Below are 17,388 nucleotides of genomic sequence, written 5' to 3' on the forward strand. Positions count from 1 at the left end.
TCCAGCTCAAAATACCTGCTGTAATAGTCTACTGTAACCAGATAGTTCTCATTATTCCAAGTGAACAGATCAGTAGCAACTGTTTGCCATGGCCTGTCTGGGATCTTGTGGCATATCATGGGCTCTTTAGTGTTGCAAGGTCTGTGTTCGAGACAGATGGGGCACTTTCCCACCATTTCCTCAATCTGCTTGTTCATCCCAGGCCAAAACAGGATGTCACGGGCTCTCTGTTTGCACTTTTCTATGCCCATGTGACCTGCATGAATGCGGGACAACATCTCTGCACGCAGTGAGGTGGGGATAATTATTTTCTCACCTTTGAATATGATGTCATTCATTTGTGAAAGTTCATCTCTATGATTCCAGTATTCTGCTATGCTCTGAGGGCACATTCTTCTCTCCTCAGGCCATCCTTCTTTGAATGTCTTTTTTAGTAGAATGAACTGTGTGTCTTTGTCAGTTTCTGCTTTGATTTCTTTCAGCTTTGCATCACTGACAGGTAAGCTGCTGTATACTGTGTGTACCTGCATGTCCATGCCTTCTCTTAGGCTGTTGTCCTGGTCATTCAGTGATTTCCTGGAGAGAGTGTCTGCAACAGGGATGTCCTTGCCTGGTCTGTGAATGATGGTAAAGTCATACCTCTGTAGTTGCAGTATCATTCTCTGTAGCCTTGGAGGCGCTGCTGTTAGTGGTTTTCGCATAATGGACTCAAGTGGTTTGTGGTCACTTTCCACAATGACGTGACGGCCATAGATATACTGGTGAAAACGTTTACATCCAAACAATATGGCATATAGCTCCTTTTCGATCTGAGCATAGTTGACTTCACTGTCAGTTAGAGACTTGGACGCGTAACCGATGGGCTTGCCCTCTTGTAGTAGGACTGCACCTAGTCCGTACTTAGATGCGTCGACTTGCAGTCTGAGCTCTTTGCTGGGGTCAAAGTACGTTAAGACCGGGCCTGGCTCTCGTGTGATTAGCTCTTTCATCTTCCGGAATGCGTTGTCATGCTGTGCATCCCATATGAATTCACTCGATTCCTTTAACAGGTGACGCATGGGTGCATTGATATCTGAGAGCATAGGGGCAAATTTCGACAAGTAATTAACCATGCCAAGGATTGTTTCCAGCTCACCTTTGTCCTTGGGTGGCTCCATGTCTCTCACGGCTGCAATCTTGGCTGGATCTGGTTTGATTCCATCCTTCGTGATGAGATGTCCAAAATAGCTGACCTCGGTGGCACAGATTGTGCTTTTCTCCGGGTTGAGCTTAACTCCTCGCTCTCTGGAGCGCTGAAGCATTGCACGAAGGTTTTTGTCATGCTCTTCTTTGTTTCTGCCGTAGATAAGGACATCATCAACTATTGCTGTGACTCCCTGTAGACCTTCGTAAGTCTCATCAACTTTGCGCTGAAACTCATCTTGGGCGGATATCAGTCCAAAAGGTAGGCGGAGGAATCTGTATCGTCCGAATACCGTGTTGAAGGTGGTCAACATGGATGACTCCTCTGTGAGCTTGATAGCCCAGTAGCCTGACCTGGCATCCATGACACTGAAATAGCAGGCTCCTGCCAACTTGGATGTAATGTCGTCGAGGGTAGGTAATGGGTAGTGTGGTCGTTTTATGACCTTATTCAAGTCTTTAGGGTCAAGGCACACCCTCAGTTTGCCTGTGCGTGGCTTTTCTGCTGCCACCATCGAATTGACCCATTCAGTTGGTTCAGTGACTTTCGTGATGATCTGCTGTTTCTCCATGTTCTGTAGCTCCACTTTGAGGCGGTCACGTAGAGCGAGAGGGACACGTCTCGGTGGGTGGACTACAGGTGTTGCGTTGGGGTCGATGTGGATTGTACACTCGCCAGGAAACAGTCCTATTCCTGTGAAGACATCTGCAAACTCGTCCATGATTGGTACCTCAGCTGTGCCATCTATGGATAGTATGAGTTTAATTAGTCCAAAGTCCAGACATGCTTCTAATCCTAGCACTGGGGGTGCATGTGTGTCAACAACGTGAACCTTCAGCATTAGTTGAGTGTCTTTGTACTGGCAACTCATGTTGCATTTGCCTCTGACAACTAGTTGCTCACCACCATAGCCATAGAGTGGGCGAATTGAGGGCTGTAGTACATGTTGTATTCCCAACTTTCTGAAAATACGTGTAGGAATGACGTTTGCTGAGGCTCCAGTGTCTAACTTGAAGCTGACTGAGGTTTTGTTTGGGCCAATTTTCACATCTGCAAAGGCCTTGTCTTGACCAGTACTGTCTTTTCCTCTCACTGAATCAATAAACAAGTCTGTGTCTTTGTCTGGCTCATTTTCACCTATTGTGTGTACTGCTTTTCCTTGGCTGGAACGGCACACTTTTGCAAAATGGTTCCATTTGCTGCATATCTTGCACTGTTTTCCTTTTGCTGGGCAGCTGTCTTTTGCTCCGTGAGCCTTGTTCCCACAGTAGCCACATCCTTTAGGGTGCTCTCTGTCTCCCTCTCTGTCATGCGGGTTTCTTTTGTAACTGCCGTGGCGCGTTTTCCAATGTGTATTCTTTGAAGGTTGCCGACCGATTGCATGTACAGTCTGTTCATACGGTCCACTGTTACCGCCAGTTATAGTTCTAAGCTGTGCTTGTGCTATTTCATGAGACCTGGCAATGTCTATTGCTTTATCCAACGTTAAGTCGGAGCCGACGTTCAGTAGCTTTTCTCTCACTCTTGGTGAGTGGATTCCAAAAACTACACGGTCTCTTATCATTTCTTCACTGTTAGCATAATTACAGTCTTTCACAAGCAGCCTCAAATCGGTCACAAACTGTTCAAACGGCTCGTTGATTCCTTGTACTTTTTCATGGAATTTATAACGGGCAAATATGACATTTGTCTTCGGCATGACGTATGCTTCAAAACGGTCATAGTACGATTTTAACACCTTACTTTCATCTGCCGTAAGTGTCCATGTGTTATAAATGTGTCTGCCTTTATCTCCGACCCAAAGGAGTAGGTAGCTGCACTTTTCATCCTCTCCCTTCTTCTTGAAAGGACCAGAAAACATTAGCTCCACGTGTAGCTTAAACTTCCGCCATGCTTCGGGCAGGTTGCTAGCATCCCAGTCCACACGGGGTGACGGTACTCCAGCGACGTCCATTTCGTCCGTTGAAAATCGTTTTTACTCTGACACCATGTCTTGTTTTGTACTGTGCGTACATATAATATCCAGGACAACGACGTGCTATTAACGTAGCATTTATTGTGCAGACAATAATAACATAGGCTATACACCGCAGGCTATGCCGTATGCTCTGCCGGCGTATCTGAACTGACTAACTCCAAGCACTGTGGACCAATCACATTCCATGTTTACTTCAGGGTCCCGTAGGAATATTGGCTATCACATCTCAGCTATAACATTGCTGTTGTAACAAGCACTTTGGGTATTCTGTGTGAATATTACAATATGCATGAAAACGTATATGTTGGGCCCGATGCTTGGTGTGTTTTATGCAGCAAACAGACTGTGGTTCACTGAGCATGTATTAGAGCTTGACATTTAGCACCAAAGCAGGTCGGCTTGGCTGGATTTCATACATCACTGCTGTGGTTCGAGTCAGACAGTGAAAAAGTCATTATTAAACCACAGTGATGAGGAAGTCGTTGCTCTGGTTAATATAGTCCAGCCAAACCAAACCCCTCTACGGCGTTGGTGTGGACAGTCAAAGGGCTCTGGACAGGCCTGGGTCCACGAGCACACAGCCAGTCTGGATCCAAAGCCCAGCAACCAGAACATCAATGTGTTTACCAGCTGGTAGTGATTTGTATCTGCTGATTCACACCGTAACAAGATGTGGTGTCTAACTAAACCGCTACCAAGGGCAAGATTACATTGACTGGCTGCATCGAGTGTGATTTGGTTCCTCAGTCTCAACTGAGTAGGTCGGTGCTGTGTACTCAGCACGGAGATGGACTACGATAGACCTCCGACAAACAAGCACACAGTGTTACTTCACATGGAGCATGTGTTGTTGTAAGTGCCCACATTGGTTTGGTGCCAGCGAGTCTTTGGCCCTTCATGGTGTGTGTGAGATGCTGGTGTGTGTCGCAGCGCAGCCTAGCACAGCACATTGGGTGACTAATGAGGCGGACACACAATGCTGCGCTAGCACACATCAACGTGTCATGATTCATTATTTGGGTGTCATCAAAAAAAGGGGAAGAAAAGGGAAATGCACACAGTGACATGGATACACACACTGTGAGCTCACACAGACTCCATGAAGGAGTGTAATCTGATGATGCTCCTCGTCGTGGTGTTCAGTGATGTAATTACTTAACACACATGCGCTCCATTCACAGTGAACTTGTAGGGGAGGTTTCACATTACATGGCAATGCGTAGCGTGTTAAGATGCATATCGTGTACTGGTGATGCTGCCGGTCTGAATCCAGCTTCCTATTTGTCACCTTAACCCCCTCTCTCTCTCCCATCTCCCCGTCTCCTATCCTGTTACGCCACGCACCACAGCGCAAATCCATCATTACCTGTTCATTTGGGCCCAAACCAAACAAAAATCTTCGTTTTGAAAATGGACGCCTCACCCTTCACTTCAAAAACCTAATGCAACTTGTTGTGTGGGCGACGGCAGACGGCGAGTTGTGTGTGTGTGTGTTTTGTGCTCGTCGTCTTTGTGTTGAGTCCTCACCCCTCCAGAGAGGCTGCATGTCTCCAAGTACTTTGCCTAGCTACCGCTGCTCGGCAATCAGGAGCCGCCCAGTCATACAAGACCTGCTGCATCATCACAGCATGCTGTCAGGACACTCATGTGTTCGGATCAGAACAGTCCTTTAGACCCTCAACAGCCCGTCAGGCTCATGATGCCCGGGGCCGTCGTCAGCTGGCAGTCACACAGGCTGCACAAACACATGCTCATGTCTGCAACTGGTGATTCCAGTTCCACAGACTTCCTCCCCCGTCCAGGTTTTATGGCAGAGATGTGACAGCCAGCTGTGCTTTGCTTGTTATCAATGTGCAACATCATCTATAAGCAGATGTTCTATAATGAAATGGGCATAAAGGTGGTGGTTGGTACTAGGTGATGAAAGCATGCTCGTTTTGTTTTCCAGGATGAAAAAGGTATTGGAATTTGATATAGAAATATGAATACATTCATTTTTTTGTAATTGTTTGGTCATATAATATTAAATAGGTGAACAATATGAGAGAGGAGAATACGGATAATGGTTAACTTTAAAACGTGTGATTAAAGCAAACGCTCTCCGTAACATTCCATAAACTGTACATCCCAAAGTTGCAGCGGCTCTGCACCAGTGATTTACTATATACTTATACAGCACAGCTGCTGAGGAGATGGAGATTGGGCTCATCATGTATGAGGTGCAAACACACACTAACCTGAATGCTACCCAGAGGCATACAGGTGATTATTATACAGTTGAGATAAGGAACATTGCCTTGTTGACACAGCTGTCCCCCGTCCTTTGAAAAGAGATGATCGTTCTGGGTCATCATAGCAGTAAAGAAGAACAGAGTGTGTGACCTGTGATGAAATAGCATGATGGGGGCGACCTCTAGACCACCCGGTAGAGCGCTCACCCCACGTCGACTGAGTCCTGGGCAGCAGTGGAGGTTTGATTTGATCCCTGTCCTGCTTGTCATCTCGTGTGATTGCAAATATAACAACACGTTTAAAGAGGTTGTTATGGAATCAAATAGATGAATGTATCCTTGCTTCCATGAGGAAGCCCTGTAGCTTTGGGGGGTTCCCAGGCCAGCACAGCTACTGTCATTGTGATTTGATCTTCATCTCCTCCAAATGAAGTTGAAACTCTCCTCCTGAGTTTATCATCACTAGAAGGAAACAGCAACACCGACGTTTTCTCGTGTGTCTTCATTAAGAGGGCATTCAGAGCTTCTCTGCCAGATGGAAAGCAAACATGGGGAATGAGGAGGGCAGATTATGGTGCACCTGGATCCCCGGACTGAACAGGTTGAACTGTCAGTGATGCGTCATCGACCTGCCAACCCGCTCTACCACCTGAGCCACAGTTGCCCCTAATAAGACTATAATACTACCAAATACTGAAGAGACAGAAAGGAAGTAAAAGGACGTAAATTAAATCACATGGCTTTGAAAAGAAATGACAAAACCTTGTATAATATATATTAGGTTATGATTAAACACACAGGTTATGTCTCTCGTAAGACTGGCTAAAAGAATCAACTCAATTCATGTATTCATAACTGCAATGTCAAAAATGTTTGTTTTCTCTCTCAGTGGGTTTAAAGAGCAACTTTTTACCAGACTGCATTTTCCTGAACATAGAATACCTGGAAGCTGCTGAATTCAGAGGCTCTGTCACCCGTCCTCCCTCTGAATCCTCATCCCCTGAAAGAGAACCAAGACGAGCTCCAGCAGCTCAGCACTGACAACAGTGACTGATCCGGCTCATGAAGGCTGTCTTCATCGGCCCTTGATACAGACAACCTGCTTTAGCAGCCACTCTGTCACACCGCTTCTATAGGCCGACGGCGAGCACGGCTGCCTCTTCCCTGGGGGGGGGGGGCGCAGAGAGACGGACGGACAAAGGTCGGGAGGAAGTTAAAGACACAGAGTGTCAAAGAAACAGGAGGGAGGGAGCTGGAGATAGTGAGGCAGAGCAATGAGCGCCAGGAGGAAGAAGAGAGGAAGACAAACAGCGAGACTCTCAGACAGACGGAGAAGAGGAAGATAAGAAGGGAGAGGTGAACGAGAGAGGGAGAACGAGTGAGATTCAGAGACCAGCAGGGGGGGGGGGGGGGGGGGGGGGGGGTTCGGCGGGGTGCAAGCGTAAACAGATTGCTGGTCCATTCATTCACTTTCCCGTTTCCAACAGAACAAAGAGACCTTTGCTCTCGTATCCACTCTCAAACCTCCACCAACTCACTATCATATTTCCGCACACTCAAAGACGTAGCACCCAACCAACGGTCGTCGCCAATCTTCAAAACCTCTACATGGTCTCAGTGTATGTTGCCTATCGCAGTTCACCTGGAGAGCATGATTGATTAAGCTGGTGAGCAATTGGAGTCGGACAATTGAGCGTGAGAGTGAGAAGGGCGATCCATCTTCGTGAAGGCTCATGTCTGAGCTTGGCACGAGATAAATGGGCTCAGACGAAGCCTGCGTGTGCATGCAATGTGTGTGTGTGTGTGTGTGTGTGTGCAATGTGTTCATGTATGTGTGAGCAGTATGCATGTATGTGTGGGTCACAGCTCCACAGTCCCACCATTCAAATGCACACACTCATCGCAGGCAGCTTTTTCCAATTCAAGGGCTATTCTTTCTTTTCTCTCTTTGCCTTTGAAAGAGGACGGGTGGAGGGGAGGAAGGAGGGGAGGGGTGGAGGGCAGCGGGGCGGAGGAAGGAGGCAGAGGTGGCGTAGTGTTTCCTCCCTGTGTGTATTATGGATGAGCCGTGTCCGCAGCATTCGGTCAGCCTCTCTCTGGTGGCTTGGAGGAGGCACCTGAGACGGAGTTTGTGTCTTTGTGTGACTAAGAAAGTTGAGTCACCAAGGTCACATCTGCACACACACACACACACACAGATAATAAACCCTGCCTGGGAATACTTTTTATGTATTCACTATCTTTAACTGAGTGGTTATATTAGGGACAGAAAGCTGCCGGTCCAAGTCAAAGGAAACTAATGGCAGTAGACAACAGAACATATTGTTTGATAAAGACATGATCTGCAATGACATGTTTATTTTCATCGCCTTTGAATTGTACTATGAATAACACATATGACGTTTATCAATGTAAAAGGTAATTGAGTGAGGGAGCCAGGATGGCTCAATGGTAGAGTCGGACCCCCACGTACCGCAGTGGGTGTGGGTTCGAGTCCGACAGGTGGCCCTTTCCTTTCTGATTGTGGTGAATATCATGACTTGAAAAAGCTGTCTAGCTTTGTGTGTCAGCCTTCATGGCAGAGAAGTGAAACATAGAGCCCACCTTGTACAGGACACAACAATTTGTAGGCTTTAAATGTAGTTATCCTTTATTCATGCAGGCAGAACTTACGATTCATTTTCATTTTCTCTTCCAGAAGAGGCGGGACTTAGCCTCTCTACTACAGATGCACCAATTGATCAGCTGCCGATTGAAACCAGCCCGTCTTCGGCTGATCAGCCATGAGGGGAGACCCGTTGGCCAGTCTCATATTTCTTTTTCACATGTGCCACATTTTATTTTTACTAATTTAACCAGATACGTATTATGATTAATTCCAAAGCATGCTGCTCTGCGTCATCTGGTCTCTCCCTGGTCAAGTCCTGCTCATAACGGAGCTCACAGCTAACAGCTAACGGTAACGGATGTTGACTTGGATTTTGATGCGTTCAAGCTCTAATCAGTAAAAATGAGGTACATTTAAATTATATTAGGACTTATTTTATCAACTTGTAAAATAGATTTTTTGTTAGAAACGTGAATAACTTCAGGGAATTATGACTTGTTTAACTTCCTAACATTAACTCTAAGCAGCATTTTTTGGGGGCGATTGGACGGAAGTGAGTAGAACTCAGTCTGAAGCCTTGCTGTCAATTCCAGTATATTATTTATTTATTTATTTATTTAAATGGGAGTTGGTCAAGAAAATAGCAATCGTTCTACGCCAAATCTATTTACTTACAAGCTACAATCCATCTAGTTACTTGCACTTAACTACAGTATAGTTCTGGAAACTGCCCTCGACAGAAATGAGATGTGTCCAGTGGAGGAGAGCCAAAATGGACACGGTCCTTCCAATCATAAAGAGTGTCTCTTGGTTACTATAACAACATAATGAAGGCCTCTCTACAAACGCCATGGCAACGTGACAAACACAAGTCCCCAGTCATAGAGAAGGATATTCCTGGTGCGTAGGTGCAGTGTGTGTTTGTTTATACACTCATGTATTGCCAGCTGAGCTCAGTCTCATTGCTACTGTAGATAACAGCTTTTAGCACTCTTCAGTCCTCTCAGCACTCAGAACGTTTACAAAGTTTGCTGATGGAGGCCACATATTATCTTTGATTTTCATGGACATTCAATATTTAATTATAGAGACGAGAAGGCACCGAGAGCACAAGCCTCCACTAACACCAAATTATTCTCTTCCTCCTTGTTACACAACTCACTTTCATTTACCTCTAAGTTTAAAGTGATGAGTGTGTCCACATGTCTCACTACATACAAGGACATGGAATCAAACTGTCTCAGTGAAAAACGGCAAATTATAGCCCCAAATACTTATGATTAATAAGCTATCATTTCAACCAGGCAAGCTGGTTGCATGACGGTTGTCTGTCTCTGTGTGTCGGGCCGGTGATAGCCAGGTGACCTGTCCAGGGTGACCCCTCGCCCATGTCAACTGCCCCTCCCAGCCCCCAATAGGATGAGCAGTTCCTGATAGTGGACTGAGGGAAGCTGGTTACAGGTCAAGGTAAAGAGCGGGTAGACGGTAACGCCAACTCTGGTGCCTCAAGCTCCATTGCTGTAAACTCTCAAACACTGTATGAAAACATCTAACAAATTGGTTAAAACTGATTACAAATACGTTGAAAAACTGGGTGCTGGTTTGAGAACAGCCAACCATGTATCCAACCAGCCATGGTACATGGTACAAGTCCTGAATGTCTCTATAGATCTGGCAGAGGAAACACCACTTGCTCCATGTCATCTATTGTACTAACTGTGTAATTCAGGTAGACCACTACCAGGATCGATTTGCCCTTGTGCAAAGGGCCACCTGTCACCAAACGTTAAAGATAATTACAATGTCTCTTGGTATTTGTCTTCATCAAGAATAAGGATTTTCCTCACCTTACTTCACCCGAGCAGGTCTTTGATGTACACAATCTATAACAAGGCTTAAATGTATGTATCCAGGAGGAGTGAGCGTAGCAGCCCTGCTCTTGCATTCCATCTGTAACAAATTGTCCACAAGTGTCACCGTACAGAGGTTATGCACTTTAAAGCCGACTGGATTTCACTGCTTACTCTAAATGTTCTATTTTATGGATATTTGATCAGTTAAGATGGACTGGGCTGCATATGCAAACAGCAGCTTTACAGCTTCCTGGCACAAGGCTGCTGCAGGCATGAAATGCTGTCACTTCCAAAGCCTTTAACGATGTGTTGTTAGCATGGTGGACTCTCGTTAACGTAGCCAGGGCGACACAAATGACAAGTAGGGTTGTAGCTTTTTACAAGGTACTTTTGTATAGGGGATCGCTCTGTGTGTGTGTGTGTGTGTGTGTGTGTGTGTGTGTGTGTGTGTGTGTGTGTGTGTGTCTACAACCCCAGGATAAACAGTGGAAAGTAAAACATTCGGAGGGGGGGTTGAATTGGCAAAGCACTCCTCAGAAGGATCATGAGAGGAGACAGCTGGCGCCACCTCTCTGATTCTCCCTCTCACTTTTACTTTCTTACTCTCGTCGCAAACAAAACTTTCAGATTTACATGAGAAACGGACTTTCTGACAGTCACAGTTCGTATCCCTCTTTCATTCTCCCACTTTGGGTTTATAAACTCTCCCCCACAGGTGTTTCCTTTTCAGAGCCTCCTCATCTTGCCCTCTGTTTACCAGGTGTGACAGTGACAGTGGTGTTGTTTTCACCTTCTTTGTGTGTGTCATCGCGCAACATGTAGTCCTGGAGACACCTCATGCAGCCGTAACTACCACACAGGTGGTTCAGAGGACTTTACCAGGACTTTTTATTTCTGTTGACAGATTTTGTGACCGCGATAGTAATAGTGTTCTAGACATGGAACGATATGAAAATGTCCTGCCTCGATTCTCCTGGCCAAAATAAAAAAAGATATTATTACATTATTCTGATCATCATAAATTGTTAAAATGGCACTTAAACATACTGGAAACCCCCCACTGATTTGTCGTCTGTCTAAAGGGAGAAAACGTCCAGCAGACTGTTGGCCATAGCCTAGAGAGTTACTGATTTTATGACCCTGGCAGCTCTTCACCCCCATGGAAGCCGTCTATCGTTGCAGTGACCAGACTTGTTACCTGGTCCTGGTCCAGCTGGCTTGTGTGTTAGACACTCTTGGCATTTTAGAGAATTCTCCAAGGGCTTCCCCCATTCACTTCCCTCTAAAGTACATCTTACCAAAAGGTTAACGTGGCAATCTCCAAGGTTTTCATGAAATAAATGTTTGTTAAGTCGTTATCTATCACCGAAGGAGATGACACAATGGTGATTGACCTAAAAAAGTTTAAAAGTAGAAATTCTTAGTGAAGGGACTGAAACTTAAGGATCACCACTCTAATAGGCCAGGTCTACAGAAATCATTAACATTTAAATGTTACAAAGCTGCTGATATGTTTTTTACTTTGACGTGACTTTGAAGGTACTCAGCTGTAATCTGTCCAAAGATTAGTCTGTAAATGCAATCTCATGACCAATGAGGGTTGGAACGTAGACTGGTCCCTGGTCCTATACAACACCTGTATCACTGCCGACGCCGCATCAAACCACCTGCCCATCTCACGTTCCATTTCACAAGATACTTAAACTTCCTTGCTTCGGGCAGTGACTTGCTCTGAACTAGGAGGGTACAACCCATCCACAGACCTGCTATGAATCCGCCACAACAGCTTTGTTGCACCTTGCCCGGAATAGGGAAACCAGGGCCTCCTTCTGGAGCCAGATCTGGGAGAGGAGCTCGCTAGATCTGGGAGAGGAGCTCACTAGATCTGGGAGAGGAGCTCACTAGATGTGGGAGAGGAGCTCGCTAGATCTGGGAGAGGAGCTTGCTAGATCTGGGAGAGGAGCTCACTAGATCTGGGAGAGGAGCTCACTAGATCTGGGAGAGGAGCTCACTAGATGTGGGAGAGGAGCTTGCTAGATCTGGGAGAGGAGCTTGCTCGATCTGGGAGAGGAGCTCACTAGATGTGGGAGAGGAGCTTGCTAGATGTGGGAGAGGAGCTTGCTCGATCTGGGAGAGGAGCTTGCTAGATGTGGGAGAGGAGCTCACTAGATCTGGGAGAGGAGCTTGCTAGATGTGGGAGAGGAGCTCGCTAGATCTGGGAGAGGAGCTTGCTAGATGTGGGAGAGGAGCTCACTAGATGTGGGAGAGGAGCTTGCTAGATGTGGGAGAGGAGCTCACTAGATGTGGGAGAGGAGCTTGCTAGATCTGGGAGAGGAGCTTGCTAGATGTGGGAGAGGAGCTCACTAGATGTGGGAGAGGAGCTTGCTAGATGTGGGAGAGGAGCTCACCAGCGAGCGTCTGGTGAGCGAACCTTGATTTGTGGGACTCAGCTCAAGGCTAGTCCAGAGAAAAACGAAATGAAACCAGATGAGCCAGGTGGGATCTATGGTGTGCCGATCCCTGCAGCAAAACAAAAACGTTCACACTCAAACACACACACACACACACACACACACACACACACACACACACACACACACACACACACACACACACAAGCACTTCCACCCCAATAAATTCACCCTCACACAAACAGAGCAACTAGCATGGTGTATTCACTCCCCCGTTTCTTTATCCTGCTGAACTCAACCACCACTTCCTTCTCCCATGTTGACACCCAATGACACCCTTTGATCTTCACATTTCTATGGCAACATCACTGTCACCTCCACATTTTATGTAAAACACACACTGCCTTTCGTCCCAACCATGTAGAGACACTGTGTCATCTTTACACACCATGAGATCATCTGCATATCTCCTTTACAAATCAACAGGCAAAAAACAGCTCCTCACACTCTCTCCTACATCCAACACCTCTCAAAATACTCTGGGGGGTTTGTTCCTACCATCTTTGCGGTAAAGGCTGATCTCCACTTTCCTCTCCTCCGAACCCAGCAGGGCTTGCGCCATCTGGGCGATGGCCAGTCGCTTGGTGTCCGGTCCGTAGAGGAAGTTACACGTACATGGCTTCTGCATGATCTCAGCACGGGAGTAACCACACATGTGGCAGAAGCCATCATTGCAGAAGATGATGGCGCAGTTCTCCACTCTTGCATTGGCGATGACAAACTTGCGACCTGTGGGTGAAATAACAAAAGCTTGGTTCAGTTTTCATTGAGAGAGGAACAATCTCCAATCGAATAACGAGGAGAAATGTGTCGTTAACGTTTACCCTCAGTCAAAAAACTGGATGTAATTGCATAAACCTTACCTCTCAAACCGATATTCTCTCCATGATACCTCTACAACCTGCTACGATACCAAGGGACCATTTTACTATCAAATTTGACCAACAATATTTTCCTGGATCAAAAAACAAACTTCCCTGATCCCTCCTTCTCTGCTTCCAAATGTTAATATGAGAGATGAGCAATAGGCTACTGACCTAAAATACGTCTGTCAATTTCTATTTGCACTGTGCATAATCAATGTATCATCACATTCACATTTGCATTTCAATTACACTTAAGTACTCCATAAACTGTGAATATGCAAAAGAGCAAAGCAAATAGCTGTATGATGAATATGTTGCTGATTAACTGGCTTTCAAGCTATTTGTTTACAAAGGCTTTAAATAATACAATTTAGTGTCGCTCAAATAACACGATCTTAACGATCATGTTTCCATAAATTACAACTGTTCTGACTTGAGAAAGTTGAATTTATTTCCAAAGTGCTGGAGGCAGGCTTTTTTGAGGTTTGAAGAGTGGAATACCCGCAGTTTAAACTACAATCAACGTAAGAGCAAACAAATGAAGGTAGTCGGTGTAAATCCCATGTAGCTCTAACCCACAGCAGTATTATGGGTTGTGAGAATAAATTAGAGAGTAAAGATGATAAATTATATTGCGCCTTTCTCGCAACATTTGACTTCCCTGGCAGGAAACCACAGCTGGAATTCATTATTTTAATAATGTCAAATTCCAATTAGCCTTAGCGGTTCCAGGGTTCGCTAACTGAAAAGTGTAACCATCAATCAAAACTGCTTTGCCTTCGAAGACAAGTCACAATGTCGGCTGTGAAAATGTTTATTAAGTCGAGATTTCTCACGGAAATTCTCACGGAAAAGAGAATAGGAGTAATAGCACAAGCAAAAAGTCAATATTATGAGTAATTATTTGTATATTTTGAGATAATACAAGTAGGTTAAGCAACATTTTCATGTCTTTTTTTATTTTATGTTTACTGTCATATTAACCCACTTAATTCCAGGATTCATAAGCATAAGGAGTCTGGCTATCTCACAACTCATTTTCAAACCTAATAAATCGACACACAAGGAACCCTAAAGTTATTCAGTATCAATTACACAATGAAATGAAGCATTCACAAACCATGTGCTCTGTTCAGCCACCTCCTAAAGCTCTATCAAATACAATACTGGAGACAAATATCCCCATTTACACTCCTGACCTCCTGCTGGCACGTAATCAAAAATGAAAATAATATGAAGTAACATAATAAAAATCCAAATGTTTTCATGATAGAATCAATAAAAATACATAAAAAAATAATAATAATAAAATAAATGATCAGCGTCCTGTCCAGGGTGTACACTGCCTTCGCCTAATGACAGCTGGGATTGGCTCCAGCCCCCCAGTGACCCTAAATACAGGATAAGCGGTACACAATGGATGGATGGATGGATGGATAAATGATCAGTAATTGTACTTTGATGACTAGTAATGCATAATATAATGGCTAGGCATGTGAAAGCTTCTCCAGTTCACCTTAATGCCAACATGAAAGTGTGTGTGCCATAGGTTTGCATATGTGTGTTTACAAGTGTGGATCACAGTGGCGTCGTTGGTGGCTGATTCTCCCACAGAGGGCTGATGTCTGTCTCTCTTAAAACCACTTAGTGGAGAAAGAGCCGTTTAGCTACGTGGCCTCTGCTCAATGTCACTGGATGATCTTAATGCACTCAGAGAGCTGCTGTTGAACCTGGACACACACACACACTTTAAACACACTCCCTCACCCACTCTTTGCTTGCAATACACTGTGGAAAGACGGTCCAGTTTGTGTGAGTTGAGTCTCTTGTGTGCACAAATACAAGCATCATGAATGACTGCATGTGCATCAGATCTATCCGGCGGTGCGGATGTGCTTGCCCTGAGTCAGGGTGATAGTCTGTCAGGCTGATAGATGGCCTCCACCAAAGAGCTTTCAGCTTCTCAAGAGCCCCAATGTTCCCTGTTACTTTCACTTAGTACTGGGCCTCTCTGTGAGGAATACTGGCTCATACATAGTCATGTGGACGGTTACAGGGAATGAGGAAAGGCTGCTGACAGAGAAGGGTGACTGAACCACGACACAGTGAGGGTTGGACGAGGATGAATAAATGGATGGAAATGGGAGAGTTGGGTAGAAAGACTTTGGGAGGGAAGAATGACAAAAAAGCAAGAGATAAATTATAGAGGAAGGTTTGGAGAGAAATATAAATCAGTGGGGATCCATTCAGGGATGGAAAGCATGGGAAGAATCTGACCACATTTCTCTGCAATTAGGCTGCATTAAGTAAATGGACTGGAGACTGTGGTGAACAAACTCACTCTTCCTCTGAGGCTTTGTCACTCTGTGGCTGAGAATTTAGTTACTCTCCACCCAGACCAGCAGACACACACAAAATAGTTTTTACAACGGCCAAATATGGAAAGCATGATGGCACTATATAGTGTACAAAGTTACACACTGAGATGATTCAGTGTATTCAGTTTTAATTCAGAGACTCAAATAAAATGGTGGAGGGTTATTGCACGTATATATAGGTAATTGAGAAAGATTTTGGACACGGCGGTACTGCACATTCAGCACTTAAGGCACAGTTACATTAGCCTTCCATTCAAAGAAGACACCCCACACTTGGCACAGAAAAAGTACATGATGTGACGGTTTTAATTTGGGCATTCAGTTCTAACTGACTAGTGGGGAGTTTAGGTATTTAACTTCTTGGGGCAAGTGGGTCACGAGCCATCAAGTGAACTTTTCACATAGGTGTTGGATGGGTCAGCTGAGAGCCGTTTACCCATCCTGCCACCATGTGAGTCGTTAGGGGCACATGAGTCCACCTGTGGATGGTAGTTGATTCGTCTGGGGACTGATCTGAGGACTGTATTGTATATGTCTTAAACCACCTGCTCTCATCATTCCAGGTCGAGAAAAAAGCCTTCTTCAACCCCTCTCTCAAACCATCTGGCCAGAAGTCGAACATTGGGGTCCTCAAAGGATTGTCCCTGGTCCCTAAGATGCAGATGGATGCTGAGTCCCGACCCGAGGAACTGGCTCTCCTGTGTTGTGCCATTCACTTATGCAGCGGTTGTTTAGTTTCCCCTTATGAACAGGTCTGGTCATTCCTCACTGCATCGGGCTGCATACACCACATTGTCCAGATGGTTTCTGGGTATTCGGTCCTGGGGGTGGATGAGCGTTTTCCTCAGGGTCTTGCTTGGCTTGACGTGCACGGGGATGTGGTGTTGAATATCCTCCTGAGCTTCTCAGACACCCGCATTCATGGAATGACAATGTTGTTGCCTTTTTTGTTTTCTTCTCTGTCTGTGGTTCTGATAAGGGCTGCAGCTATCAAAACTTTTTGTAATCGAGTAATCAATGGATTATTCCGTCGATTACTTGATCAATCGGATAAAAAAAAAACAATGTATATAGTTCACCACAACGTCTTACGGGAGGGGAGACAGTGAGACAGGACTGGTATCTACGGGAGGGGAGACAGTGAGACAGGACCGGTATATTACGGGAGGGGAGACAGTGAGACAGGACCGGTATATTACGGGAGGGGAGACAGTGAGACAGGACCGGTATCTTATGGGAGGGGAGACAGTGAGACAGGACCGGTATCTTCCAGTGTGAGGGGAGACAGTGAGACAGGACCGGTATCTTACAGTGCGAGGGGAGACAGTGAGACAGGATCGGTATCTTACAGTGCGAGGGGAGACAGTGAGACAGGACCGGTATCTTACAGTGCGAGGGGAGACAGTGAGACAGGACCGGTATCTTACAGTGCGAGGGGAGACAGTGAGACAGGACCGGTATCTTACAGTGCGAGGGGAGACAGTGAGACAGGACCGGTATCTTACAGTGCGAGGGGAGACGGTGAGACAGGATCGGTATCTTACAGTGCGAGGGGAGACAGTTAGACAGGACCGGTATCTTACAGTGTGAGGGGAGACAGGTGTTACGGGCACAGCAACTTTCTGTACAAAAAAACAATCGACAATTGTCTTCATTTTTGACGCTCAAGTCACTCCACCTGATTACTTTACAAACATTCAGTGAAGAAGAGACCGGGGTCAGAGCCAATCAGAGACGAAGGCCCGCCCCTACTCAGCCTCTGATTGGCTCAGACCGTGGTGATTCATCTCTGTATGCTGTGGGGAAAAAGCTTTGAGGCA

At 45.6% G+C, this 17,388-nt stretch overlaps 1 protein-coding gene across 1 annotated transcript in view; it reads right to left on the reverse strand.

Moving 5' to 3' along the window:
• kcnh2b (potassium voltage-gated channel, subfamily H (eag-related), member 2b) overlaps positions 1-17,388 on the reverse strand; it is a 249,457-nt gene that overhangs the window by 210,866 nt on the left and 21,203 nt on the right. The window contains exon 2 of the mRNA XM_084033794.1: positions 12,823-13,053. Within this exon, the coding sequence (XP_083889920.1) occupies positions 12,823-13,053 (231 nt within the window). The remainder of the gene's footprint in view (positions 1-12,822; positions 13,054-17,388) is intronic.

This window comes from Eutrigla gurnardus (genome assembly GCF_963514095.1).
Source record: "Eutrigla gurnardus genome assembly, chromosome: 18".
Taxonomy (NCBI): Eukaryota; Metazoa; Chordata; class Actinopteri; order Perciformes; family Triglidae; genus Eutrigla; species Eutrigla gurnardus.